The sequence below is a fragment of the Fulvia fulva genome, chromosome 8 (genome assembly GCF_020509005.1).
Source record: "Fulvia fulva chromosome 8, complete sequence".
NCBI classification, from domain to species: domain Eukaryota; kingdom Fungi; phylum Ascomycota; class Dothideomycetes; order Mycosphaerellales; family Mycosphaerellaceae; genus Fulvia; species Fulvia fulva.
Window position 1 is genome coordinate 1085622 of NC_063019.1, and position 27376 is coordinate 1112997.

Below are 27376 nucleotides of genomic sequence, written 5' to 3' on the forward strand. Positions count from 1 at the left end.
ACGAGGCCCTAATATAGCGGAAAGTACGAAAGCGTAAGTACATTTAGTCTAGAGGGTCTCTAACCTCCGATAAGGCGTCGTAGTTAATACCTCTAGAGGATACTAGGAGGTAGGAAGTGAGTAGAGAGTCGCTAGATAGTGTTCGACTAGTACTAAGGCTACGACGCTATAAGCGATATAGCGAGTCGGGGTATAACGTACGTACCTATTAAGTAGACTCGCTAGATAGCGAAGAATCTAAAGAGGAATTGTCCTCCTAGTAACGATTCTATAGGATGTCGTCGTATTAAGATACCGTCGTAATTAAAGTAGAAGTAGTATAGTTCTTAGTAAAAGTAGCCCGCTCGGTAGTATAGCCCGCTCGGTAGTGAAGCACGTTAGCTATATAAGGCTTTCCTAGGAAGGGTAGTATATATTAAAGTCTCCTACTACGATATAGTACCCTTGTCTCTTAAGCGTAATATCTAGGTATCTATAGACCCTAAGGTCGCGACTAGACCTCGAGGCTAGCGGTTGTATATATATGTTATATATCTAAGTACTACCTACGTAGAGGGAGGTAATGTCTCCCCCGCCTTCTTCGTCTACGTAGTATACTACCTTCTAGTTGGATTCTAGTATATCCTTACTAATATAGAAGCACGTACGGGGTCTACCTTTGCTTCGTAGGTATATCGTATAGCCTAGTAACTTATAGGTCGTTAGTCTCTTATAGTATAGGTTAATCTATAGCTCCTAGATTACTAGGACGTAGTAGATATACGGGTCCGCCTTGTATAGGAAATAGTTCTATACTATATCCTTACTATAGTTAACGTTATACTAGATAATACTAAGCATATTGAGGCTAGTCATCGTTATCGACAATTATTTCCTCTATAATGTCCTATATCCTACTACCTAGCGCGTCCTAGTCTACGTCTATTAGTTATATACTAGAGGGGAGCCGGGCCTAGTTAGATTCCCTCGCCGTAGCTAGTAGAGTACGTAGCCTCCCGTACGCCCTAGGTTACGTATCCTTTATATTATTCTCGGCTCTAGGGCGCTTATACCCGACCGCCGCTAGCTAGTTCCGGTATAGACTAGCCTTACGGTCGCGGTAGAATCTTAGGGCGACGGTTCTATTTATAATTGCCTTGTTTTTCGCTAATTTCCGCTTTAGGTACTCCGCGCTATTCGATAGGTAGTACCCCGGACAGTTCGCGTACCGCCTCGTAGCCGATATATAGTTCCTAGATATATAGTCTCCTATATAGTTCGAGTAGGCCTACTTATTTATATACGTATAGGTTTAGTGTCTATACTATTAGTATTTAAAGTATTAGAGGACACGAAAGGATAAGGAGTGCTTTTCGACTATCTTAAGGCTATATTGCTAGATTAGGCCTTGTTCTATTACTAGATCCGCCGCTTTCGTATCTTATAGCTATACGATTAGCGCCGAGGCCTTCTTCCTTTTCTAGCTATCTCCTATAGAGCTAAGTCGCCTTCTAGATTAGAGAGTTAAGAGTGACCGGGTTGTCCTCTTAGAGAGTACGTAGGTGACCTTAGTTAGTTAGGTCGAACTCTTTAGGTATGTCGTAGACTAGGATCGTAAATTACTTCGTTAAGACCTTCGCTAATACCGTAACCTTAGATACCTACTATAGCTATGCCTCTAGGTGCCTCCTAGCAGTAGTAGAGCTAGTATAGATCTGTAGAGTGCCGTTAGACTGTTAGTTCACTACGACTACCCCTAGTTAATTGATTCGCTAGGCGAGCTCCTTGTTCGATAGCTTCGTAACTTCGGCCTAGTCTTCCTTTACTACAATACGGATCGTAACTATATCGTGCGTTGGGCGGGGGCCTAGTGTCGATGCCGCGACCGATGCCTAGCTATAGGGGTGTTGATTCCGGGTAGCCTTGTTAATCGCCTAAGACGTCGTCCTCATTTCTTGTTGCCCTCGGTGATACGACAGTACTAGCGCCGTGCGCAGCTGAGTTATCATCACCTGGAGAGACCGGTATAGGAGCTGATCGTTGGTTTCTATGCTTTTTGCGTCCTCTATAAGTTGCTGCCAGTTGTCTTGGGGGAGCTTCGCCTGTGGAGCCGTAGGCGCCGGTGGTGCCGTAGCCTGGGCTGCCATTGCCTGGGAGTTGCCTAATGCAGCTAGGCACCTCCGCGGCGTTTGGAGCTGAAGAAACAGGGTGAAGAGAACTTCAAGCTGTCCAAATTGAATAAGATAGAACTCCCTCAATTCTAGGGGCAGTAGCCTGCTTTGTAGATCGTTGGAATGGCCTTGATAAGGGCTTTCGAATGTGTCGTGTGTAGCGATGGCGCCGATGGACGTCACCCGGAGTATATACTACTACGATGCCCGTAGTAGGTGAGCGGTAGGGATACGTTGATCAAATATACTCATATGCTCGTGAGATCGAGATCGATGTCGAGCATCTGACCAGGTCTTCAGCGTTCCAGTAACCCCGTGTAGACAAGACATTGCCAGCTCACGTTCATGGACGTCTTTCGTTCTGCCTTCTCCCGTGAACCTCAGAGTTCTGTGGACCAAAACGCCTGCTCTCTGTCATCTGCACCATTGCTTCCGACGCGCGGCTACCCTTCGTCGTTCGGGGCTTGCCTAGCTTTTGCGGCGGTCTCGTGTATCGAGACACTTAGAGCCTCATCATCTGCAACATGCAGGTCATCTATGCCTGTAAGACAACTCCAAGTCCTCAGCGTGACAATTGCAGGTGTATTCGTTCACGAATAGGTCCTTCTCTTCTCATTTCCAAGTCTTGCCATCATGTACTGCAACGCATGCCCTGGCTTTCGGGTCATACATCCTGCCCTCCACGAACGCAGTCATCGCATCGCAATTGACTTTCTGTAGATTTGCGATCGTGCTTCCGGAGAACCAAGCGACATGGCTGGTGACAATGAGGTTTGGGACTGGGTCCTCACCTTTACTTAGATCCGGAAGCAGTGGAGTTGTGCCAGGTCCGCCAGGCTCGCTGTCCAGCACATCGGTGGCAGCGCCAAAGATGCGATGCTCCTTCAAGGCTTTTGCGAGTTCCGCCTCGTTCACGATACCTCCACGGGCGATGTTGATGAGAAGTACTTCCTTCTTCATCATGCCGAACTCGTGCTCGTCGATCAGATTGATTGTATCTGGTTCTCTGGGGCACACAAGGACAATTGTGGTGCTTCTCGTGAGCAGATCTTCAAAAGTGACACGACCCATCCTGATCTTCACTGCACCTTTTCGTTCTGCAACCAGGACCTCGCGAAAGCCGATCGCTTTTGCCAACGCCGCAATGTTCTGCCCTAGAGCACCGTACCCGACAATCCCGAGTGTTTCCTGCTTGACACCAAGAGGCGGACCTTCAGGCCATACTTTCTTGGTCAAGCTGTAAGTCTTCAGCCACTCGTCAGAAGTCTTGACGTTCTGGTCAATAACGCCGAGTCGCTTTCTGCTGGCAAAGTACAAAGCCATGAAATGTTCGGATACCGCATCAATGTTTGCACCGGGAGAGTTGACAACACTGATTCCTCGCTTTGCACAGTACTCCTTATCGACCCAGCCCATACCTGTTGCTAATACTGCCAGTAGTTGAAGATTCGGGGCATGGTCCATGTCGGATGGCTTGACATCGAGCACATTTGAGATGACGATGGTAGCCGGCTTGATGCGTTCTGCGATCTCATGGCCTTGCGTCCTTTGGTGGATATCGATGGTGTATTCAAAAGGTAGCGGAGCCAAGGGCAGATGGACAGCTTCCAGGAAAACGATATGATGCTTGTCATAGCCGGCAGGCAGGGGCGGAGGAGTTTGCAGGGTCCATGCTGGCTCGCCGTTCGGCTTCATCTCTTGTGTAGCAGCCATAATTAAAGGAAGGGAGTTTCGACCATCACAATACCTTAGTCGGAAGTGATTTCTTGGGGGGCATTACTGATGGCTGTAGGGCGTGCATGTGATGATGAGTGACGGGCCAAGCAAAGAGCGAGGGAAGACCGCGAAGCGGAGAAAGACAGACATAGACTTTACCGTTTGCAGAAAGAAGCAGTGGTCTGACGTGCAGCGAGACGAGGCGGCAAGCCCAGAGCTGCAGCCACGACATCATCCCGCCCAAAGTCTTCACAGTTGTTGTTATTATCCCCACGACCCTACGGCCCTTTTTCGCGGACTCAGCCTCTGCCCATCATATCTTCACACCTGCAGCGCACACGGCACAGTATTATGGACGTACTCACGCCTGCAAACATTGTTACACCAGACCATGTCAAGCACTCAATCTTCCGACAGTCCGGCCACTTCCACAGATCCGGACACGGAATCGTTGGTTGCGAGCACACCAGCAAACTCGGAAGCGTCTAACAGCAGCAACAGCACCAGTGAACCAACAGCAGTAGAGATTGCGATAGCGGCTCATCTGGAGCGGGTCGTGTACGATATCAGAGATGCCATGAACACACGGAACTTTCAGCGGGATGCTCATCCTTGGAATCTGTTCATGGCGGCTTACAAGTGTGAGGCTGTGGCATATATGTCGAAACCTCAGGTCGGCATGACGGAATTTCTGCGGGATCATGAGAGGTTGTCGAGGGACCATCCGCAGATACATTACCACTTTCAAGATGTCAGCACACATGTTGATCCGGACGCCATCAGAGCTGATTGCCTCATCAACGAAGAGACGACAGGCTGGCCGCCGGGAGTCACGAGACGCAGTGTTGGTGTGTGCAAGTTCAAGCTTGTTAGTGGAGTGTGGCGATGCATTGGCTATTACAATAGTAGAGGCATTGATGCTGATTGAGTCATTTTGGGGAAACGTTTCCAGAGGAGAATGGGAGCCGTGGAAGTCGCATATCGCGAGGCTTAAACGCAGCATTGCGAGATGATGGGAGGATGGACTGCACTGGCAGATGCCATTCAATCGAGGTGAATCTTGATATCATCACATCCTTGCAAAGCACGGGCCATCTTACTGCACGACCGTTGGCGGCCCTACATGCGACTTCCCGTGCATCGCGCTTGCCTCGCAACTTCCCACTCAACGTGCGCAAACAGCACCTCATCAAAAACACCGGAACATACAGCTACGACCCACTATCGCCACCATGTCTGAAGCTGCTGCCACCGCAGTCTTCGGCACCGCCGAGCTACTTGAGGCGATACTCCTCAACACCAGCAACAAGACACTGGTCGTCTCACAGCATACCTGCAAGACCTTCAAAGCGAGCGTGGACAGTTCCGCCAAACTCCAGCGCAAGCTCTTCTTGCGTCATGAGGTGGCAGGACCTGGCGAAGCGCGGCCTACACTGATTGAGTACGCCGGCCTCATCAACCCTCTCATGCTCAGAGGTTCGAAACGGTCACCAAGCCTACGAGATCCCCGCGGTCCTAATTTTCAAATCGTTCTGCACAAAGTCGCCATGGGGGGATTGAGGGTTCGACCCGTCGAGTATGCAATGACACTCGCTGTCAAGATCAGTTTCACCACTGGCAAAGTCGAACCAGCGATCGCGGACGGAGGGAGCTGGCGGAGGATGTATATCGGCCGACAAGGAGTCTTGGCGTCGACATTCACAGTCCTGATAGACGGAGAGGAAATAGTATGGTTCACTATCAATCGCAGGGCAAAGAAGCTACAGCAACGAAAGGAGGGCATTACGCTGGGAGAGATCTTTGAGATGGCGCTCGTGCATGCTCAGACGCTAGTGGGCTTCGAGAAGGTCTCCGGCCAAGACGGGGTTGAGCGATGGACGGCTGTCTCGAGGAAGAGTGCGTGGCCGAGGCAACTGGAGGAGGATACGCGTGAAGCTTGTCTCATGTAATGGGAGGGCAGTTTCCGAAGCCTAGGTTCTGAGAGCACTATGAGCACGCGAACGCCAGGCGACATGGAAGCAATCGGGCATGAGCATAACTCGAACGTAGCGAGGAGAGCACGACTCCCCTAGTGAGTACCTGAAAGGACACAGTATTACTATTGCATATAGCGTGCGGAGCGTCGCCAACCACATCAAAGGGAACCGCGGAACACCCAACATATAATGCTACCAAATCAGGAACAGAAGCCGAAGGGTCTTGGGGTCCCGATGATTCAGTTCAACTAAAGCATGAAGCATGGCTTGGGATTTCGTGAGGAGACTATGCGTAGCAGGAGCACTTTCACATGCTACAAAATACCACAGATGACCTTCATGAAAACCTACACACAAAGCATCATCACTCACGCCTCAACTTCCTTCTCGTATCACCTTTAAGCCGGCACATCCTTCTGCGCATACGCCTTAATCGGCGGCTCCGTCGCACTCTTGGGCAAAAACGCAATAATCGCCGCCGCCGCAATGGGAATCTTCGCCTCCGTCGCCAAAACATCCGGCAAACTCAACCCGGGCGCCGCAAACTGCGAGCACGCCAACTTGGCATCCACCCTACTCAACTGCCCCGGGCCCGGGTTCTGAATCGCATCCACAGCCAACGCATACGCCAACGCATTATACAGCACGCCCTCATGCGTATCATAAACCGTCCCCCCGGGCAAGAGCGCAGTACATACACTCTCCAACTCGGTATTCGAAACTCCCACGTCGCGAGCGCCGTTTAGCGCGCCGGAGGCGTTGGGGTCTTGTTGGGGTTGGACGATTTCGACGAAGATGCTGTAGACGTTTGTGGAGGGGACGTAGGCGGAGTCGCCGCCGTTGTTGCGCAGGGTGCGGATGAAGGTGTTGACCTTGAATCGTTTATTAGTTGAACGTATGATGTGGGTGGTGGGTGCTTACCTTGGTGTACCTCCCACCGCGCTGTCTGTTCAAGCCGCTGATGTAGTTGACAGCATAGGCGATGTACTCAGCAGCCACCTGAATATCTGCCAAATTCATACCGGTCAAGTTGAGATACACAGGATCAGCAATGTTGTTCTGCTTGAACAGCTTGCCATAGTTAGGACCGAAGTTGGTGCCCGCCAACACACCAGTACCCGGCAAGAATATGACCGGTAGCTCCTTGCCGTAGGTGTACTCCGGTGGGATGTAGATGATCTGGCGGAGCTGTTGCTCGCTAATATCGTATGGAGCATCGCCGGGGATGTTGTAGATCCCTGGGACGATGTTGTTGAAGATGGCCTGGCCGACGGAGACAGCCGCTGAGAGGGACCGCGCGTCTGCGCTGAAGCTGCCGAATGCCTGTTCGAGCTGGTTCTGGTTGTTGATTGGCGAGGAAGCAGCAGCACGTTCGAGAACTGCTGCTGGCGTAATTGCTTCACGCTCCACCGGCGTCCGTGGCTGCCAGATTGGCGCCACGCATCATGCGCGACTGATAGGCAGGCATTCTGGGCGGGAAAGGCTGTGCTTCTGTGAAGGATCGCTGTATGAGAAACTAGCGATACGAATAGCGAAGTCAGAGAGCAATACGAGGCGCAAGGCGAGGTGATATAGATTAACTGCACCTGGTGACTTCCCACTCCGCAGAGCTACATAGTCAAGCTCAAATAAACACTCACTATAGTTATGCACAAGCGCGCAAGTATCACACATCACAAAGTTGGTGAGCGATTTCCGTGCCAGAGTCCAGACCGAGGACTTTTGCCTCCAGGAAACATGATCGCACTGATCGAGCGCCTGCTGGATGGTTGCATGAAGACACACGCAGGGATGCTGTATTGTGTTCAGCCTTCTGTCGATCTCTACAGGCCTTCGACGTCGACATTGGAGCGGCACGGCTGCGAGCTAAGAGATGTTGCCTGTCAGTATTCTAAGATACTTCGCATGATCTCCAACCGTCGACAGGGCCTCTCCACAAGCACAGGCTTGAACTGAGCAAGATTATCGTCGATACGGGAAGCGTTATGCTCTTGACAAGGGTATGAAAGCGTGCATCGCCAGCGCCAGAGAGTTTGTCGTCGGAAGTCCTCGATCTGGGCGCTGGTATGTTCCGGTGCGAGCGCCCATGCTGTAAGTGGTAGTAGGACGGACCATTCCTGGCAGGAGGATTCCGCAGGTGGATGTGAAGAAGAGCTTAACATCTTGTTATAGGTGAAGTGCGCAGCGAGTGCTGGGTCCCGAAGTCGAAAGGAGACCGAGGCTGGCAGTTTGATGGCCCGCGGCACGTTTGTGGCTCCAATGGCGGGCCTGTCGATCATTGCGGGGCTCATTCACTCAACGGCTCGGCACTTTTTGCCAAAGTGTTACAGATTGATGATGTTCCTTGTAACACATCTCCAGGGTCGGTGAATTCATACCAAGATGTAACGTCGACGACTAAGCATTCCTGTGCTGTCAAAATAGGCTCCTCCACGTGCTAGCACCTGCTACAAGTCAAGCATCGACGCTCGAGGAGGAAGGACATCAGTCCACCAACCTTGATGTCAATGTACCTGCCAAATGCGGCAGCTCGTTCTGTATTCCAAGACAAGTCTAAGTGTGTGTGCATATATTTCATGAGTTGGAACGCTTCTTCTTATGTCCCCGAGGACTGCTCGCCTCCAGCAGATTCTCCAACTTCTCCCTTGCTTTGCGATCCGCCCGGTCGAAAGCTCCGTTATAAATACTGGGCAGGATACGCACGGAGTCTGCAACAGTGTTAGCCAAAGCTTCCCTCACAACCTCACATCAACGGTATACGCACTCGCATGGGTATCATCAAACTCAAGCCCCTCAGCACCCTTCTTCTTAGCCTCTTTCACAGCTTCATCAAGCAACCCACTCCCCACTCCTTTCCCGCGATATTTCAGCTTCACAGTCCAAGCTCTTATCAGACCTCTCCACGCCTTCTTATTCTTCTTCCTACTCTCCCCCGACAACCATTCAACCAGCAGTGCACCAATCACATCATCCCCAAACTTGGTCACCAGCACATCAACGTCTCCAGCCCATTCCCAATTAATCGCTTCCGCTTCTCTTAGGTACCTCGCCGTCGCAAACCGGCAAAAGATCAACCCAGCCATAACAAGACCAACCGAAGTCGATCCCACAGCCCACTCGTCATACCCACGATCCATCATGACCTTCCCCAGAAACGCAATCACCGCGACCAGCACCGTCAAATTGATCGGACTGAAGATGATGGCCCCATTCGTAGCATTCCGCTGCTGTGCGACACTATCTGCGACCAGTTTCAGCGCACCTGTCCGCTCAGCCTCGTTCGTGGTCAAGTACGACCTCAACTCCGGCACGCCCGCCAACGGGTCCTCGGAAGCTGGCGTTTCGGCAATGTCGTTCTCCATGACGGGTACAGACAGCGGTGACGGTGGCGGCAAGGATGCTGCAGATCCGCGCATAGAATTCGGCGTTGAGATCGGGCTCGGCGGCGGCGGTGAGGCGTGCAGACGGAGATTCGTGCGAAGGGAAGCGAAGAATGCTGTTGTGGCAGATACTGCGTTAGCCATGGTTTACGCTACAGCCAATGCAGCATGGAAGAGTTTCCAATGGGTTGGAGATGTGTGGTCTCGTGCACTACTGCTAAGAGGCACAGCATCATTGCCCACCAACAACGCCTCTTTTGCTAGGCGGGAATCCTTCTGCGCCGCATGGCTGCAGAGTCATGAATATGATTGCTACTTACCAGCCGAGGTCTTGATGCCAGGAATCGTCGTGCTAACAGAATGCTGTCTCTTGTGCTGTTCCCTCAATCGCTGTCGCTGCAACTGAACTCTCGTAGATTCCTCTCTTGGCGGCGGTGCCAGGCGTAGTGGAGTGATATCCGACTTGAACACAGGCGGGAAGTAGTTCTCTACCGTTTCGAATATCGTTGTAGTCGTAGTCGTCGTAGTTGTAGTAGAAGAATGTCCATTCGCAAGATGAACATCAAGAAAACTCGCCTTGGGATGCGAAAGACGCCCCATGGCGATTAGCGGCAAAGCGGCAGCGGTCATGTAGTATACTTGCTGCTCACACGAGCCCCAGGTAAGTAATCCAATGGAATCAAAATGGCAGCAGCGGGAGCTGCGATCAGGATGGGCAGAAACTCAGAGCAGTGCCATAGAGGTCTAGCGGGACAACGTGCTCTATATGACTGGCAGCAAAGGCTTGATCAAGTGTGAAAGGGTCAGAGTGGTCAGCAAGAATGGCTAACTAGTGGCAGCTCTACCCGCGCACCACTCCTGCGCCGCATGCGCTGGGGCAGGAAGATTTTCTGTAAAAAGGATGGATCGGGGGACCGGTCGGCGGTCTTCTGTTGGCTGGCTCTGGCTCTGAGATGATCCCAACAGTCTGTGAGGAGCGGCGGCGGCAGCGGCTGTACCGACTTGCAGGAGACTGGAACCAACAGCTGCTCTCACACAGGGAAACGAAACGAGAGAGCTTCGTCCTGTGCTTGCTGCTGGAGATTGAGCTCTGGCGCTGTGGGCTATGGCGATAGGATAGTTTCCAGCGCGCAGCAGCCATTTCCGCAGCTTATCGGATAACAGAAACACTCGTGGTACGTCAGTCTGTCAGCAGCGCTTCAGGAATTCGTAGCCTGCGCATGCATGTACGATGTTCACAGGCATGTGCAACTGCGTGCTACTTCTTCGCAAGCAAGCAAAAGACTAGCATTCGTGCCCAACGAGCAGCCAATGCGACTCGCTCGAAGTGGTCAGGCTAGTTGCCTCAGTTTCTCAGACACGCTGCGAGAATTGATTGTGGGGCGGCACTGTCCAATTAGTGTCCAATTAGACGGCGGTTAGCTCAATTCGCGTAGCGAGTCTGAGGTCAAACGGGCCGTGCTTTGGTAAGCTTGATCAAGACTTGGCCGCGATAACAACATCGCGACTTTGCGCATCGACGACCCGACCTCGCACGATATCGATATATAGCACAATCGAAAGCGCTAAATCCCGAGAATCTCTTTATCTGAAAATTCAAGATTTCAAGGATCTTATAAAAGTCGAAGTACCCGAAAAACGATTCTACGACGCCGAAGTATACAAATTGCGACGAATACCTGTACCGAAAAGAAACAACCTACGAAACGTAATATATATATAAATCGAAAGAGTACAAAAGCTTCGGGATCTATATAAGAAGAATATATAAAATATAAAATATTTAGTTATAGTTAGTTATCGCGTTTGCATAGATGCGCAATCGATTTTTATTTCTTGATCGAGCAGCCTATTTTCGAGATTTTATATAAGGCTATACTTTGATATTAAAGAAGCTATTTATCTTAGAAATAGATATACTTATATATAAAGCTATTTCGGCGCTATCGATTCTGCGATCTACGGGCATACGACGACGTACGGTCGTGCTATTACGACGCTTTGAAGTCGTCTTCGTCGTTGCGTCTTGATCGGATTCACCAAAGTAGGGTCCATTTGATCTTAGGCGCTTCGCCAAAGCTAGCAGCCAAGGTAGACCCTGAGCTTTACCCGAAGCGTCTGAGTTCTACTGAGGTAACAGGCTAGCCGGTACCCACCGTGAAGCATCGCGCACCGTCAAGCACGCTAGACGCTTCGCAGGCGTCGTCACGACACGACGACATTAATTCGTGTGCACATCTGCGGTGTGAGGGGAGGGGGAAGCGTGCAACTTGCGTGGTGGCGCGCGGCTGTTGGTGTTTCGCTGGAAACAAACTCATCATCTGAAACACCCAGCGCTGAGGGATCTGCCATGGATGCCATCATGATATGCACGGTACATCGGTACATGTATGATGCATATGCAGTATGCAGCGAAGCTCTCTCGCGGTCTCGTTTGACGAGGATCGATGATAACGTTGTTGGCTGTGCTTGTATCTCCAACGTGCGTGATAACAGGTCCAACGTGTGTATCGCCATCTCGCCATACTTCCACACCATTGCCATAGCTACGCGACATTGCTTCGGGACCACATCCCACCAGCACCGAAAAACTACAAGCGGCCGCACCACTTCTTATCAGATCCTCCCCCCGCCAAGAAACGCGTCAAGACCGCAGCTCCAAGCTTAGCATCTCGCCTGCGTCCCCTCGGTCTGCTTCGAGGCTTCCTAGTGTTGGTTCCTCTCAGACGCCGTCACGATCAGCATAGGTCATGATCGCATCGTCTTCCACAACCGGCATACGAGCGAAGTCGCCGCGAGAGAAGTACCACACACATCAATTCTCCGCAAAAGGCATGCGTCATTGTGTATCATATGACATTGTTGAGCACACGACTCCGCAAATCATCTACCCCGAGGAATAATAGCAAGTACGAGTACTGTAGCCCTATAGTCTGACATGAAATACCACCATCGACCGTCTCAAGCCACGATACCCTTCAGCTCGTACCCCATCCCACCACGCACGCACGCACCAGACCCGACAGCAACGACTCGGAAAGCTTCCAGCTTCCCTCCAAACGAACGCACAGAACCTGAAACGCGCCAAGCGTAAGCAGTGCATCTGCACTCTGCAGTCGTCCCTTGTCAACCGAGATGCATACGAGGGTACAGTACAGTACAGCTCGCAGCTGCTGGTAACGAGGCATGGCCTCCGGGATTCGGCGTCATATGCCCATCCGATGGAATACATAGATAAGGACCAAGACGTGCTTCATCATGCTTTTCACCTCCATCTACATGCCTCGTTCTGGATTGTCGATGCATGAGAGCACTCAAAGACAAAGAGAGCTCGATCATGTGTTCATCATGAAAGATAAGAGCTACGCGAACAGAGTAGAGCTGTGAATCATGTTCCTTCTTTCCCATTCCGTTCCGCAGTTGATAGCAATTACTGACCCTACTTCGACCGGCTATAATCAGTCTGTTCGTCGTCTTTCGTCGTTCTTATATCCTAAAGCTTCCCATTTTTCTTTGCACACATGACCCTCGCTTCTCGCGCTGTTCATCCCATGCCCTCCGTTCCGCACTTCGCTCGACTTGAACGCCCCAACTCCATGCAAATCTTCGTCAGCTGATCCACTCCCTTTTGCTCCACATTTCCATGTTCATGTCATGTCGGCCAGCTCCAGTTCGCTCTCCATGGTTCGAATCGGCATGTAAGGCCAACAACACTGGCTGTAGGTTGCCAGATTGCACCAGCTGAACGAAGACGACATCTCACGCAACACTGTCCAGCAACTTGCGAGCTACGAGTCAACGCGGTCCATCTAGCCTCCAGCATTGCTCGGTTGCAGCGTATGTGTGTGATTAGGCGCCTTGATGATGACGCCATTCTCTTCTTGCCTGCACACCAGTGAGTTCTGCACCCACGGATCGGCTAGAATTTCGTCCATGTCAGCACGCTTTTTCGGATCCAGCTCCAGCATACGGCCGATGATATGTCTGGTCTCGCGCGGCAGCAATCTGAGGAGTCGCACGGGACCTTTGATAGTAGGTTGCTGGTCAGGATTGCTGGCTGTAGTCTGCCTGCTGACGGACTCGGAACCTCCCTGGCTCGGGTTGTGGTGGTGATGGTGCTTATGTTCTGGTGAGTTATCATTTGCCGAGTCGTCAGCGCTTGGATTTCTCGACGGCGGGGCAGTGGAAGCAGTCTTGCTGCCGGGAGCCAGTGACCTTCGATGCTGATCGAGTACCTTATCTTGGTCCGGATCTGGCGGCGACACGAAGAGCCGGTAGCTGTTGTCTGACAACCTCGGTGCCTTCCATGGAAATCGGCGCAGCGTCATGCAGCAGAACATTATTGCAATCGACCAGATGTCAGCAGCTCGAGGATCGTAGCGTGTGTGGTCGTACACCTCGGGCGCGAGATATGGATCCGATCCGACGACACCTGTGTGCGTTAGCTTACGTCCGTAAGTACTTGCCTTGATCACTCACCTGTCGCCAAGACAATGTCGCTCTCAAACGGGTATCTGAAGACGACCGCGCTTCCGAAATCGATCAGCTTCATAATGCCGTGCTCGTTGATGACGACATTGTCGAGCTTCAAGTCTCTGTGTGCCAAACCCATACTGTGAAGGTATAGCACGCCGCTGAGCACTTGCAGTGTCGAGCACGTCACTTCTTCTCGCCCCATCTTGCCAGTCATGACTGTCGCGAAGAGATCGAATGGCGCATACTCCATCACCTCATACCATTTGCCCTTCTCGTGCACGATGTCGATGGTCTCGATGACGTTGCCGTGATGGAGGGTTGATCCGATACAGAACTCTGCCGTGACTTTCTTGTTGTACTCCCGCTCGCTCTCGTAGGCGTGTCGATCTCGAAATTGCTTCACTGCAAAGACAGTACCATCGCCGCTTCGCTTCATCAAACGCACGGATCCGCCCGCACCAGAACCAAGCATCTTGCCGAACTTGCCGTACTTTGACTGCAGGCCGTGGTCGTCAGCAAAGGGCACTGCAGGCGCATCACCTGTCGTGCTGTGCGTGGGTGTCCTAGTACCATCTTTGGAGTGTCCATTCGAGTCGTGCTTTCGATCATGGTCCTTCTCTTTATGACTATCGTGCTTGCCGAGCCCCTTAAAAAAGCGCTTAAGATTCGACTTGGACCCAGAGTGAGAGTGGCCCTTCTCATTAAGCGTCGACGAGCTGTCATTGTCGTGCTTGCTGCCTCCGAAGAAGCTCGACCGCTTCTCCTGCTCCACCTTCTGTAATGGCTTAATGCTGCCGGAGTTGTTCCTGGGTAGCACTGGGGTGTTGGAGGGTAACGATGGTCCTGTGCCTGAGCTCGAAAAGCCTATAGCGGGATCTCTGCTGCCAAATCTGAACTTTGACTCGGATGTTTCTGCAGTGGACTGTCGCTTCCCTCTGCTTGCGTCGGTGGAGGGAGTAAAAGGCCGTGGAGTGCCGGGCGCAGTGCTACTGGGTGTCGCGTTCGGGCTCGCATCCTTTGAGGGCGGCTGAGAGTCACCACTGGGACCAAGAGAGTGAGACGGCTGTGTCTTCGGGTGGCTTGATACTGGTCCAGCAGCGTCATTACGCTGAGGTGATGCTGACCGCTGAGGGGTCATGATGTCCTGCGGCGGTCGCACCGCTGGCGCACTGGTAGGGGGTGCAGCATTGCCGCCATCTCGTGTGTGAGTGGCGGCGGGCGTCAAGGGTGGTGAATGCACGGCGGAGGTCGGCGGCGAGGGTGCAGTGGAGTTGTGGCCTGAGCGCGCGTGCATATAAGGTCGACGCTGTGGTGTATTTGTGCCGGAAGGAACCTATAGCAGATGCTGTCAGCTGCTTATGGAAAGTTTGTCATGTGCGATAGAGGTACAGTACATACTCGTGAGGCTGGCTGGGAGCCCGGTAGTGAGAGAGGTTCAAAGGCATGGTGCTGCATACGCGACGACTGGATGTTGTTTTGGAGGGTGCTGCGTAATTGTTGCAGCTCTTTCTGGGCCTCCGGGTTGAGGTCATCCCGCTTGTGCTGGCCCAACCCTGTAATATTCTGGACATCTTTCAGGCTTGGGTCCTGTTGGGGTGTGCCAGGATCTGTTTGGCTGGCGGCGTGGTTCGCTGCGGCCTGATGATCGGGACGGGGGATGAATGCCTGCTTGATCTTCTGCATGCTGGGCTAATGATGTATCCGGCGTTGCACAGCGAGCGGATGCTGCCCGGCCACGTGTGTATGGGGGTGTCGTGTGTATTGTCCTGTTCCTACGCCTGCGTGACTCTGCCCGGGCAATCGATCGTGATAGTGCGCAAATGCAGGGCGTATTGCCGTGCAAGAGTCTCTATTGGCCCGCTCCGAGCGATCCGCTGTTTCCGGATGTCACTGCTCCAGCTGACGCCGCTCTGGCTCTGGCCTCACAGCTTGTGCACAGAGTGTTGCAGCCCGCTTGGTCGCGCTGGCTGATCCCCGGGTTCGGCGGTCCAATAGTGGGCTGTATGCGATGTGGGCGGACTGCTTTGCGTGATTGAGCTGTTTCAATGTCCAACACTGGCTGTACAAGCTCGCCCAGACGATAGCAGGCAGCGACTTGGTGCTGATGGTCGGTGATGACAATCGGATGGTGGAGTGCTCCCAAGGACCGAGGAAGCTCGTGTCGCTGGACCGGGTCTGACTGAGATTGTGGCTGCAGCGTAGCAAATCTTGGGCGCGCTGACTGATGCTTGACGCAACAATTCCTTGTTCTTTGTTTCGCTCAATGTCGTGCGCGCGGGTAGCTTCCGGGACAGCACAAATGCTTTGTATGGTGGCGTGGTGAACTGAATAGCGACAGGAGGAGAGTGGTACGGCTCAGTGGGCGACGAGAATGATGACGAGGAACAAAAGCTCCTGGCAAAGCGTCACTGCGTGCAATGGAAAGACTGTCACTTAGACTTCGCGGGTGGGGCAGCAGAACAAGTCGTCGAATGTTCCTAACTGCAGCACGAATCGGGCATCCCGCCAGCTGTGCTTGCTGCATCTGTGTACCACCCGCCGATCTGACATCTCCCACAACGACTTTACTATTCATCCGGACATCAACACTCACACCTTGTTCACACTCCCTACCACCCTACATCTCTGCCGCCACGACCAGCAGCCACCGACCACGCCTCCATGCAGGTACTGCCCTCGTTACCACCGTCGTAACGCGCCGCCTCGCTGCACATCCCGACCAGTGCCGGTTGAGAGCCGAGGCGGCGAAGTGACGAAGAAAAATTGTTCCGCATCTTCATCGCTCAACCGCGCGCCACAACCGCATCCAGCCGCCATCCCGCTCCATCAAGCCACGAGTCGGCCCACGACTGGCTGTTGTGCGATGCCACGCTGATGCTTGTCTTTTTGTACGCTGTTCTGGAAGCCGACCATGCGTTCCTGACAAGGGCCGTCCGTGCGCTTTCCTGACAGGGCTCGAAAGGTGGGTCGATCGAAGATGTTTGGCATTGACTTTTGTAGGGCTGCTGTCACATGCTGAGCACATGTCAAGTGCCATGTGTAAGGTGATAGTGGCAGCGTTTCGCCTTTCTGCTTACGCGCGGCAACCTTCACGGCCATCTAGCTCTCTCACTGCAATCGAATGGATACAGCCGATCTTCCGCGCGACTTCCGACGCGAAATGGCTCTCGATAAGACCATGAAGGTTATCGCTGAGCACCTTCTCCAAGAATTCTGAGGGTGTCCTTAAGAGGCCATCGACGATTCCGATACCTGAGATGAGCTCCACGTGGGACGACGCGAGATGTAGTGGCCATTTCGCTAGCCAATGGTGATCGAATGAGAGAGAACTGCGTGAGACGGTAGGCATCTTGAGAAGTCGCTAGTTGTAGTGTGGTGTCTGCGCACAGCGGCGATGGGTGGTACAGAGAAGAGCAAAGAGTCGGGATGATGGTGATTCCATGTTGGGCCCAAATGAGGTAGCTGATCACATGCTGGACCCTACGGCCCTGGCTCGCGATTGCCTACCTCGACTATGCTAATACGCGCAACGCATCCAGCGATCCACCGACACATTAGACAACTCGACTTTAGTTTTCCGCCCCTCCAGCCTCCAACTCTCTGGCCTTCTCCTCGGTGATGAACTCGATCCTCTCAGCAACCTTATATGCGGGATGCCCGGCTTCACACTTGTGGTAATAGTTCAGGAAGTCCCGGACCCACACGCGGAACTCGTTCGTGTACGGTAGTTGCGCCGTCGTACCCACACGCACGTCTCGTAGCAAAGCCACGTGGTCTTTTCCCAGTCGAGCAAGCCATCTGGCCATCGTCTCATCGGAGGCTATGCACTTGGGGCCCGTGCCAACTGCGCGCACAATGAAGGAGGAATCGGCGTCAAAGTAGGACTTTGCAAAAAGGGCGCGGCTAGAGGCATCGACGAGGAGGAGGTGAGGTGGCCTGCTGAGCAAAGGGCGTCAGTGAAAATCGTAGGGTATGCGGCGAGAACTTGGCGGCTGGCAACGATCGTGCCTGGTGGTGTACCGCGCGCCTTGCACCTTCTGAGACTTACCGCCAATCTTTGTTGACTTTACGGACTCCTGGGTCGGCGGTGAAGGTGAGGCTGTAGATCTCATCGTACTGATGCACATTAGTGGCGGTCAAAATTGAACGACATGATGGCGAGGTCTTACCAGCTCTTGTGGAAGCGTGCCTAGAAGGCGCGAGATATCCTCGCTCGAGATGGACGGCATGTTGCGGTGGTTGCGCTGGAGTGGAGTTGACTTGCAGTTTGGGTGGTAGAGAGACTGTGAGTGAGCAGAGAAGTCATCAGCGTTTTGCTGGCGGGGCAGAAGAGTTTCAGGTGATGTGACTTCGGATAATCACATGCTCATTCACCAAAGTCCCACCGACTCCTACTACCCCCACTCACCTGAGCGTCTCCAGCCTGGAACAGCCCATCACTGTTGCTATTCCAACAAATCACCTCCCTCGAGCCAGAGACTGTCGGCGTCTTCCTCCGACATGAGCCTGAGATACGCCATCGCCTCGAAGGCGGGATGTGGCACGCCCACGAAGTCCCACAGCGTATCCCATATCGCTCCTTTAGTCTCTTTGAAGGACCTCACTGTGGGGTCTCTACAACCAACTCTGATATCTCGGATCGATGCAACGTGACCTCGGTCTAGCGATAGCATTCATTTCACGACCTTTCTGCCCTGAGCTCGAGGTTGGTCGTGGATGCCAATGCGCAGTAAGAAGATGGTTGTGGTGGCGAAGTATGACTTGGCGTAGAAGTTGCGGCTTTCGCGGTCCACGTGAAGCAAGTGGATGGGATGCGCCTTTTGCTTGCTCTTGAAGCTGGCACGAGATGGTCGCTCGACGATGCTGTGGACTGTGCGCTCGCAGGTGAAGGTCAGGTCGTAGATCTCATCGTACTGAGGCTGTTAGTCGAGTCTGCTTGAGTTGCGTATTTGGCAGTACTTACGAGCTCTTGTGGTAGTGTGCCGAGCAGGCGGGCTAGGCTGTCGCTCGAGATAGTCGGCATCTTGGACAGTTTATCGAATGTGTTGGGGATGTGTGTCAATATGATGACGGGAAAGGAGAGAGAAAAGTGAGACTTTGGATTTGAACATCTTTGGAGGTCGGAAACGAGGCTAGTCACATGCTAATTCGAATTCACTCTGTTCAGCAGCGTTCACTCTTGAAGTGCATCGGTGCTTGGATTTTCAAGTGTTGGTTTCCCGCTGCTGATCTGAAGTCCCTAGCTGTTCCAAAGCACACCCCTCTGAAGCTGACACGGGCACATTTAGTCGAAACTTGCTCTTCTTGCTCTGAGTCTGAGCTACCCTGAGAGATCTGTTCCGGATTCGCCCGCGAATCTTGCAGGTTCACTCAACTTCCGTGCCCGCTTCCAATCTATGAACTGTACCTTTGCGACCACGAGAACTTGTGGTAGGCCTCCAAGCAAGCTCTTGAGGTGTGTGGTATCAATTGTGGCCATGCTGGGTGTAGCTGGTTGTTGTCAGTCATAAGTATGGTCGTGAAGGATGCAGTTGACAAGAGAAGTCGTCACGACAGGAAATAGGTGACTACACAGCTTTCAATATGAGCGCTCAAGTGGGCGAAGATACAAGGAGGTATATGCATGAGAGAGGAGTTATACTGTGTTATGAGTGACAACAGTCAGTCACATGCCAGGCCAAGGAATTTGTACATCCTTTGCCCTTGATGCCGCACTTGATGCGCATGCTTTACAGACCGACTGTGATAGAGAGACCTTGCTACAAGTTGATCTTGTCCTGCCATTTGATCGTATTCCACCATGCTCAAGCCCAGCATCCAAAAGGCCGCATCTCCTCAGCCTCGTCGGCAACGAGCACTTCAATCTTCTTCGCCACTTCCCGAACAACATCCTTCCCCTCATCCCCCAATCGAAGCATCCTCGCCCAATGATCCATCCTACCGGCCAGGTACGTCTTCTCTATCTGCCTCGCCATCTGGTCCCACGTATTCAAACATCGGCCGCGCCGGACGTACTTGATATCCTCAACCGCGGCGATGTCGTGATGCGAGAAAGCTCTCACCCACTTCACCACATACTTGGAATCCTCTACAACGTCTGTGAGTCGGAACTGGAATCTCGAGGACGAGCTGAAGTAGGATGCGGCGAAGTGGGCTCGAGTGGCGCTGCTGATGCTGAAGAGGTGGGGTGGGATCCAGCCTTCTGAGATTGTCTCGACTTGGCCGCTCGCTGTGAAGGTGAGGGCGAAGATGTCGTCGTACTGTGTGGGATTGGGTTAGTATTGAAGGCAATTGGGGGTTGTGGACGCATACCAGCTCTTGGGGTAGTGTCTTGAGGAGGCGCTTGAGCTCGCCCACATCGGCTTGGCGCATGGTGAGCTGGATTTTTGGTTGCTGTTGTGTTGTTTGCTGTCGAGACGCAGTGAGTGCAAATGTGTCTTTTGTAAGTGTGGCGCAAGTGAGTGTTTGCTTGCAGAGAAAGAAGCCGATTCCCCAATTTGGCGACCCACTTCAGGCGCCTGAGGATAGATGCCAAGACTCGACTCGAGCTAAAACAAATTCACATGTTAAATGCTGCTGATACCTGCTGAGGTTACAGGGCCAACTTCAGCGCTCCAAGTCTCGCTGTTCTGGACTTGGAGAGACTCTAAATTTCCTCATAGCTGTATCGAGTGAACTCAACGACACTTGTCATGTAAGCCTTATCGAAATCATCGTCCAACGGCTTCGATGTATCTCTTTGTCCATTTGATGTCAATTCCAGTCAGCCTGTCGCTTGACAAACTTATGCCCAGGCTTGCCGGACAACACATCTTGTGATGATCACAGAGGCTCCTTGCAGCTGCCTTCTCTCTCCTTGTTAAACCATTCAAGCTTCAAACGCTGCTTTCCGCTCGCGGGACCACCTGGGTCCTTCGACAACTCCATACTCGATCCCAAAGCTATAACATCACGCAAATGATCGCCGTCATGATACGAAAACGCTTGGTTATGGGAGATCGCAAACAGCATGACCTACGGCATGGCTCGTTGCGTGGTCCACAGTGCAACGGGGTACGTTCGCCTGCCCTGAACACTTACACGACACAATCCCGCCGCCATCAGTCATGAGATCTCTCTGCCGCGGAGGAAGGATAGCAGTACCCACAGCCCCTATCACCCCAGCACCCCTAGAACGTGGTCTGGAACCACCCGCACAGCCTCGCTGCTTTTCAGTAGATGCAGGACTGCCTGACACCCGCACCTATCCGTAGTGCATGACTCACATTGAATCATTCGGTATGAAAGCGGTCAGTCCAGGTTTGTTTCTTGAGGTGCAAAGGTCTCAAAACGCCCCCGAAATGCCTTTATAGCCCCTTCGAAGGCTGTAGACCTGACGAATCTCAGCTCAAAAGGGTGACAGACAAGACGAATGCCAACCGTCGATCTCGCATATCAGAGTGGCGTTTCACGCATGCCCTACAGATGGCAGATCTGGATTGTTCAGAGCAGGTCCCTGGAGCACGACGCATTGTGAGGTGGTAGATTGTGAGCGAGGAGGGCATGGAGAATGGTGTGAGCTGAATGAGAGGTCATTTGTGAAGTATGATGAGGTATACCGTCAGCTGTGTGACTTGTTGGACTAGTGACGGTGCCTTGGGGAAGAGGCGGTCGGCAGCTCGACACGCGCTGTGCCTTCGCATTTAGCGTGCGGTTCATACAAGGTGACGGTGCTCCGGCGATGTTGAGCGGCTGTCTTGACGGAGGGTTGCTTGATGCGCTCGCGGCTGGCTGGTGCACTGATTGGTCACGCGTAGCAGTCTCGTGCAAGATTGGGAAGATCTTGTCCTACGGGTCGCCTCGTTGTCGCTGCAGTAGGTGGAGTTCGGCCAGGGAAGGAAGTGACAGTCCGTAGGACAGCCACGCGGCATGCAATGACGTCCATATCGCTTCCCCTGCCTCTTCGATAGCCTCCCTGGCATCCCGCCACTAAGACAAAAGTCTCGCAACAATAGCCCGGACACCTCATTTTCCCCCACTCCCTCCCACACTCGGCTCCCTCCCCTCCTTCAACGGCAAATAGATCTGCTGCCACAGCTCACTATTCTCCCCCACCGTATACCCAAGATCCACCTGATGCATCCCCGCCTCCTCCCCGCCCTCCATATGCTCCAATTGACTGATAACATGGTCCAACCCCAATGCCTTGCCGACCGCCTGCGTCCCTGTCGCATCCAGGTTCACATGCACGACGTGTACGTGGAAGTGATAGTACGTGGGTTGATAGTGCACATAGAACTTCAGCATATCGCTCTCCACCCCAGGATAAAGGTCCGTGACTGTCTGCGTAAGGGTAGCGCGAAGATGTCGCAGCCAAGGGACGAGCGACTTCGTCAGATCACGGACGGACCAGATATCCCTCCGAATAGGCAGGGCAAGAAGATGCATCGATCCAAGCGTACTGCGATCCCAATTCAGGTCCGGAAGAAGCAGAAAATCATCCTCCTCCCTCTCCGCCTTCGAGCGGAACAGCACGTTCTCCCGCTCCGCCCTCCCATCCAAAATATTAAAAACCCAATTCAACCTCCCCTCCTCCCGACACAGCTGCATATACCGCCTCACAAACCTCTCATAAACCACCCCCGTCTCCACCACAACCCGCATCTGCTGGAACGAATACTTCGCGATGTGCTTCTCGGTACAGGGCCATATCAGATTTAACTTCAAATCTGGCGGGGTGGGCTCGTCGATGGTGTTCTCAGCCATGCTGTTGGCCAGGTACCAGCGGTAGATGTCGTTATCACCCAAGTTCTTGATATTGGTCATCAAGCGAGAGAAGGACTCAAGGTAGGTGTTGTCTGTTGAGAATGCGCCGCGCTCAGCGAGGAGGAGGGCTGGCGTGTTGGAGATTGTGCCGAGGAGGATGAGGCGGCGGCCGGCTTGGTCTGTGTTGAGGAGTTTTTGGAATTTGAAGCGGGTTATGAGGGTGTTTGGGGAGGGGTCTGACATGTTGGGCGAAGGTGTTGAGGTTTGTGTGTGTCGGATCTGATGTTTTGTGGCGAGAAGGAGAAGTGGGATTGATGGAGTGGCAAGAAGTGAGGTTGAAGCTTGCGATAGTTCTATGCCCGAAGTGGTACTGTAGCGGGCACAGAATTCACAGCGGTCTGAGTTCGGGACATGTGATGCAGCGATCAGAACTTTGGAACGATGAGATGGTGAGGGAGGCAAGTGCAACAATGAAGGAGCTTTTGATTCTGATTTCGATTTATATCTATCATCAAGTCTATGCCAATGGCACCTCTACCCAACAGCATTCCTGCTTCACCCTGGACCTGACTGCCCTTCCCAGACCGACCGATCCAAAGCCGTGTATCCAAGTATCTCTAATTGTTCTTCTTCAACGCATCCAAGAACTTCTGCGGCGGCTGCTGCCTGTACCCCTGCGGGTTGTTCTCCGTCCACCTCCACAGGTCCTCACACGCATCCTCCAGCGTCCTCTTCGTCTTCCATCCCAGTTCCTTATTCGCTCTCGTAGCATTCGCCGTCAAGTCCAACACATCGCCCGCTCGTCTCGGGGCGACCTCATACGGCAGATCGCGTCCCACAGCATGGCTGAAAGCCTTGATCATGTCGTACACCGTGCTGCCCTTACCCGTTCCCAAGTTCCAGGCGCGCACACCAGGGTGCTGGGCCCGCAGATGGTTGAGAGCAATCAAGTGGCCCTCGGCGAGGTCGAGGATGTGGATGTAGTCGCGGATCGCGGTGCCGTCTTTGGAGGCGTAGTCGTCGCCGAAGACGAGGAGTTTCTCGCGCTTGCCGACCGCGACCTGGGCGAGGAGTGGGAGGAGGTTGTAGGGTACGCCTTGTGGGTCTTCACCCATGACGCCGCTGGGATGGCTGCCGGCTGGGTTGAAGTATCGGAGGAGAGCTGCGTTGAATTCTTCGCCCTTCTTGCCTGCCTTTTGTGCCTTGACTCTTTCCGCGTTGATGTAGTCTGTGATCATTGTCTCGACGGTGAATTTGGTGTTGCCGTATGGGTTGGTTGGGCCGAGAGGGCACTCTTCTGGGATTGGGATCATGTTCTCGAAGCGGGTCGCGTCGCCGTAGACTGTTGCAGAGCTGGAGAAGACGATGTTTGTGACATTGTGCTTTTGCATGCTCCTCAGCAAGCAGAGCGTTCCGTAGACGTTGACATTGTAGTAGTCAAGTGGAATCTCGGCAGATTCACCCACCGCCTTGAGAGCTGCGAAGTGGACGACATTGTCGATATCTGGGTGCTTCGCGAAGACTTCGTCAAGCTTCTTCTCGTCGGTAATGTCGCATTGGTAGTATTCGGGGCGCTTGCCGGAGATGAGCTCGATGCGGTTGAGGACTTCGTCGGAGGAGTTGTAGAGGTTGTCGACGATTACGACCTTGTAGTCTGCTTCGAGGAGGGCGAGTGCGGTGAAGGAGCCAATGTAGCCCGTGCCGCTGCGAAGTATTGTTTAGCTGTTGCACCGATAGGTTTGTGGGAAGCATGTGCCACTGTTTGGGCGGTTCAAGCCAGTGGCTGTGGCACCAAAACATACCCTGTGACGAGGACAGATCCTACAACCATTGTGCCGAGTCTTGTTGCGGGTATATGCAGGAGAGGTGTTAATTCGAGGGTCGTGTCACAGCCAAAGGTGCATAGGCACGTGATAGGTGGGCTGTGAATCGTCTATGCCCCATGGAGCTCAGGGTTCCTACCGCAAGTCCGCAACTATATGTTTCACAGGGCTGACAGGGACAGTATGACCCCGGCAAGTGGACAGTCGCTGCTTCGGAAAGTGGTCATCTCCTCCCGGCCCTACACACATTCACTCCATCGATTCGGCACCATCACCACGACCTCAGAGTCCAACAGAATGCGCAAAGGAGTCTCAATGTGTACTGAGTTGCTTTGCTGTACGGACCGCGGGGCACTGCTGTTGACGACATTGTGCCGAGATAGTTCTAATAGCGGTGAAGGCGAAGCTCACGCAATCATCCAACACGTGCCTCAAACATCGGCGCTTGATATAATGTCAAACATCGACCTAAGGTGTGCGTGCATCTGCAGACTGCAGGAGCGTCGAGAGCAGCAGCGATCCACTCTTTCCGCTCAACATTAAACACATCGATCATGAAGCTTGGCACAGGAGGGAGCTCCGCATAGCATGGATGCTGCAAAATGAGCACCGGCTAATACCACGTATCTCATGATACCTGTTTGCACTTCGGTCTAGTCAGTGCCGAGAATGGTCATCACAACACAGTTTGGATGCAGAGGAGCATGATCTGCAGGACAGTCATGAAACAGCCAGTAGATGCTGGCGTTGATGAGAGGATAAGAAGCTGACAGTGCAGCTCCTCTCTAAGCAGAACCATCACGCTGTCCTTGGCTTCCCTCAACCGCAAGACCACAGCTAGAGAAGCGGATCCACCATGAGGCTATTGGGAACGCTCGCGACGTCTTGGACGCTCGTGCTATCCCATACTCAGGCACACCCTGGCTCCCATAAGGCTCATAACGATAACATCACGGTGACTTGGTCGACCGACCCACAGGTCGCTTGCCAGGTTGCACATGGTTCCAACACCGTCTACAACTCTGCGATTATGGTTGGAGACACCAATGTGACCACGCGACCACTACAGCTGTCGGAACTACATTCGAAAGAGTCAAATATCACCGTTGAAACCAAACGCATCAGCGCCAATGTCATCCGGGTACAGGTGGAAGCAAGATCCGGGTACATTGGAGCAGAATTCACACTCACATCCGGGAGCCACACGTACGGCGTATGGAGCTACCCCTGGAACTCATCGTTGAGCAATGAGGGTGTTCAGTTTCCGCTCGCTGGCATTGGCTTCATCGAAGGCATCAACTGGTGCAATGCAAGAGCGCCCTTTTTCATGACCAGCGACGGTTACGCAGTGTACATCGACACACTGTCTATGGGATACTTCGACTTCAGCCGTCCAGATATAGCTAGTTTCGTGTTCAGCACTCGGTCCTTGACATATTACATCATACTGCCTGCGGAAGAGCACGACTACAAGTCGATACTGAAGACTTACGCGGGCCTGAGCAATACTGCAGAGCTACCTCCAGATTCAGCCTATGGTCCGGTCTTCTGGTCCGACGACTTCGAGCAGGACTTTCATCCGGGTGTCACAAACGCCCAAGAGAACTATTTCGATGTCATCGACCACCTTCAAGCGCTGCAGATTCACGCCAGTGGCACTTTCGCAGACCGTCCATACGGCACTGGGAACATGAGTTTTGGGAACTTCGACTTCGATCCGGTCTACTATCCAAGCCCGAAGGACTTTATTGCGAATTTGACTTCTTCTGGCTTTGACTTCCAGGTATGGGTAGCCAATAGGGCTTTCGTGGACACCAGGCTTTACAATGCTTCCATAGCAAATGGATGGCTCTTTCCTTCCATCAATCCGAACGACATTGCGGGCGTGGCTCTCAATCTGAGCATCCCAGAAGCGTATGCATACTTCAAGGATCAGCTGTCTGTCTTTCCTGCACTTGGTGTCAAGGGGTTCAAGATTGATCGTGGCGAAGAGGGAGAAATGCCAGAGCATGAGCAGAATCTCCAGATGACATTGTTCGAGAAACTCTGCCACGAGGTCATGGAAGACCACTGGGGCAATGACTACTACAACTTCGCGAGAAGCATCGTCGATCGTGCTCGGTCCACCACAGGTGTGTGGAATGGTGACGCTCATTCCAACTACACCGGGCTGGCTTACAGCGTCACAAGCGGTATTCGAGCTGGACTACTGGGCTTCTCAAACTGGGGCTCCGACACTGGTGGCTACGTCCGAGATTCTGGCGATCCGGACGAGGAGCTCTGGGCACGGTGGATGTGGTTCAGCGCTTTCTCGCCGGTATACGAGATTATGGTCGGCACTGGTGCTACTCCGTGGTACCCACCATACAGTCAACAGCTTGTGAACGTTTTGAAGATGACCACGGATCTCCATCATGAGTTGCTCCCCTACATCAGATCTTACGCCCACCAAGCTCACGTCAGCGGCTTGCCAATCATCCGCGCTGCATTCCTCGAATCGCCACAGGATCTGCGGACGTATAACTTGACCGACGAGTACTTCTTTGGCGAAGAATTGCTGATTGCTCCAATTGTGACAAAGGGCGGTCACAGGTCAGTATACTTTCCCAAGGGGTACACTTACGTCGACTATTTCGATCGAAGGAGCCGATACGTTGGCGGAAGCACTGCTGAGCTGTCCAAGGAACTCTCCACGATTCCCGCTTTTGTGCGTGCAGGCGCCATCATACCGCGTGGCGATGTCGTACGAGCGAATAATGGGTGGACCACGGACTGGCGTCCGACTTTGACGATCGAGCTGTATCCCTCTGCAAGCGTGCGGGAGTCCTCGTTCTCGTACTATAATCCAGCTGAGAACGCCAGCGTTGTGATTGACATGGACTATGACACGCAGTCTGGATGCGTCACGGTGAAGTATGGGTGCCTTAGACATGATGGCAGTCTGGTAGTGGTCGGTAAAGATGAGAATCATGAGGCTACTATAAGCCCGGCAGGTGGGGAGGCAATTTTCTGTAATGTGGTGAGCCTGTTTGACGATTGAGATAAAACTTGGTAGACGTTGCAGCATGTGTATGAGGTTGTTCATCCTATGTATGAAATCACACTAGGCG

At 52.9% G+C, this 27376-nt stretch overlaps 12 protein-coding genes across 12 annotated transcripts; 3 read left to right on the forward strand and 9 right to left on the reverse strand.

Annotated features, from left to right (window-relative positions):
- Positions 1-2762: 2762 nt before the first annotated feature.
- CLAFUR5_10954 (Glycerate dehydrogenase) lies at positions 2763-3863 on the reverse strand (the record flags this gene model as incomplete). The annotated part of the gene is made up of 1 exon (XM_047910102.1): positions 2763-3863. The coding sequence occupies one exon, from the start codon at positions 3861-3863 to the stop codon at positions 2763-2765; it is 1101 nt and encodes a 366-aa protein (XP_047765078.1).
- A 394-nt stretch (positions 3864-4257) lies between these two features.
- On the forward strand, positions 4258-4794 carry CLAFUR5_10955 (uncharacterized protein; the record flags this gene model as incomplete). Its single annotated transcript, XM_047910103.1, has 1 exon — positions 4258-4794. One exon carries the CDS (start codon positions 4258-4260, stop codon positions 4792-4794), a length of 537 nt encoding a protein of 178 aa, XP_047765077.1.
- Positions 4795-5098: 304 nt separating this feature from the next.
- CLAFUR5_10956 (uncharacterized protein) lies at positions 5099-5815 on the forward strand (the record flags this gene model as incomplete). The annotated part of the gene is made up of 1 exon (XM_047910104.1): positions 5099-5815. The coding sequence occupies one exon, from the start codon at positions 5099-5101 to the stop codon at positions 5813-5815; it is 717 nt and encodes a 238-aa protein (XP_047765080.1).
- A 425-nt stretch (positions 5816-6240) lies between these two features.
- CLAFUR5_10957 (uncharacterized protein) lies at positions 6241-6862 on the reverse strand (the record flags this gene model as incomplete). The annotated part of the gene is made up of 2 exons (XM_047910105.1): positions 6241-6714; positions 6764-6862. The coding sequence occupies 2 exons, from the start codon at positions 6860-6862 to the stop codon at positions 6241-6243; spliced, it is 573 nt and encodes a 190-aa protein (XP_047765079.1).
- A 1554-nt stretch (positions 6863-8416) lies between these two features.
- On the reverse strand, positions 8417-9852 carry CLAFUR5_10958 (uncharacterized protein; the record flags this gene model as incomplete). The annotated part of the gene is made up of 3 exons (XM_047910106.1): positions 8417-8550; positions 8607-9338; positions 9543-9852. The coding sequence occupies 3 exons, from the start codon at positions 9850-9852 to the stop codon at positions 8417-8419; spliced, it is 1176 nt and encodes a 391-aa protein (XP_047765086.1).
- Positions 9853-13031: 3179 nt separating this feature from the next.
- On the reverse strand, positions 13032-15381 carry CLAFUR5_10959 (Serine/threonine-protein kinase oca2; the record flags this gene model as incomplete). Its single annotated transcript, XM_047910107.1, has 3 exons — positions 13032-13654; positions 13702-15031; positions 15097-15381. 3 exons carry the CDS (start codon positions 15379-15381, stop codon positions 13032-13034), a joined length of 2238 nt encoding a protein of 745 aa, XP_047765085.1.
- Positions 15382-17267: 1886 nt separating this feature from the next.
- Positions 17268-17927, reverse strand: CLAFUR5_10960 (uncharacterized protein; the record flags this gene model as incomplete). The annotated part of the gene is made up of 3 exons (XM_047910108.1): positions 17268-17637; positions 17747-17814; positions 17868-17927. 3 exons carry the CDS (start codon positions 17925-17927, stop codon positions 17268-17270), a joined length of 498 nt encoding a protein of 165 aa, XP_047765584.1.
- Positions 17928-18371: 444 nt separating this feature from the next.
- CLAFUR5_10961 (uncharacterized protein) lies at positions 18372-18721 on the reverse strand (the record flags this gene model as incomplete). The annotated part of the gene is made up of 2 exons (XM_047910109.1): positions 18372-18617; positions 18662-18721. 2 exons carry the CDS (start codon positions 18719-18721, stop codon positions 18372-18374), a joined length of 306 nt encoding a protein of 101 aa, XP_047765585.1.
- Positions 18722-19502: 781 nt separating this feature from the next.
- Positions 19503-20070, reverse strand: CLAFUR5_10962 (uncharacterized protein; the record flags this gene model as incomplete). Its single annotated transcript, XM_047910110.1, has 2 exons — positions 19503-19958; positions 20011-20070. The coding sequence occupies 2 exons, from the start codon at positions 20068-20070 to the stop codon at positions 19503-19505; spliced, it is 516 nt and encodes a 171-aa protein (XP_047765586.1).
- A 1632-nt stretch (positions 20071-21702) lies between these two features.
- On the reverse strand, positions 21703-22686 carry CLAFUR5_10963 (m7GpppX diphosphatase; the record flags this gene model as incomplete). The annotated part of the gene is made up of 1 exon (XM_047910111.1): positions 21703-22686. One exon carries the CDS (start codon positions 22684-22686, stop codon positions 21703-21705), a length of 984 nt encoding a protein of 327 aa, XP_047765587.1.
- Positions 22687-23060: 374 nt separating this feature from the next.
- On the reverse strand, positions 23061-24274 carry CLAFUR5_10964 (UDP-glucose 4-epimerase uge1; the record flags this gene model as incomplete). The annotated part of the gene is made up of 2 exons (XM_047910112.1): positions 23061-24147; positions 24246-24274. 2 exons carry the CDS (start codon positions 24272-24274, stop codon positions 23061-23063), a joined length of 1116 nt encoding a protein of 371 aa, XP_047765580.1.
- Positions 24275-25122: 848 nt separating this feature from the next.
- CLAFUR5_10965 (Alpha-xylosidase) lies at positions 25123-27306 on the forward strand (the record flags this gene model as incomplete). Its single annotated transcript, XM_047910113.1, has 1 exon — positions 25123-27306. The coding sequence occupies one exon, from the start codon at positions 25123-25125 to the stop codon at positions 27304-27306; it is 2184 nt and encodes a 727-aa protein (XP_047765581.1).
- Between the last annotated feature and the right edge of the window lie 70 nt (positions 27307-27376).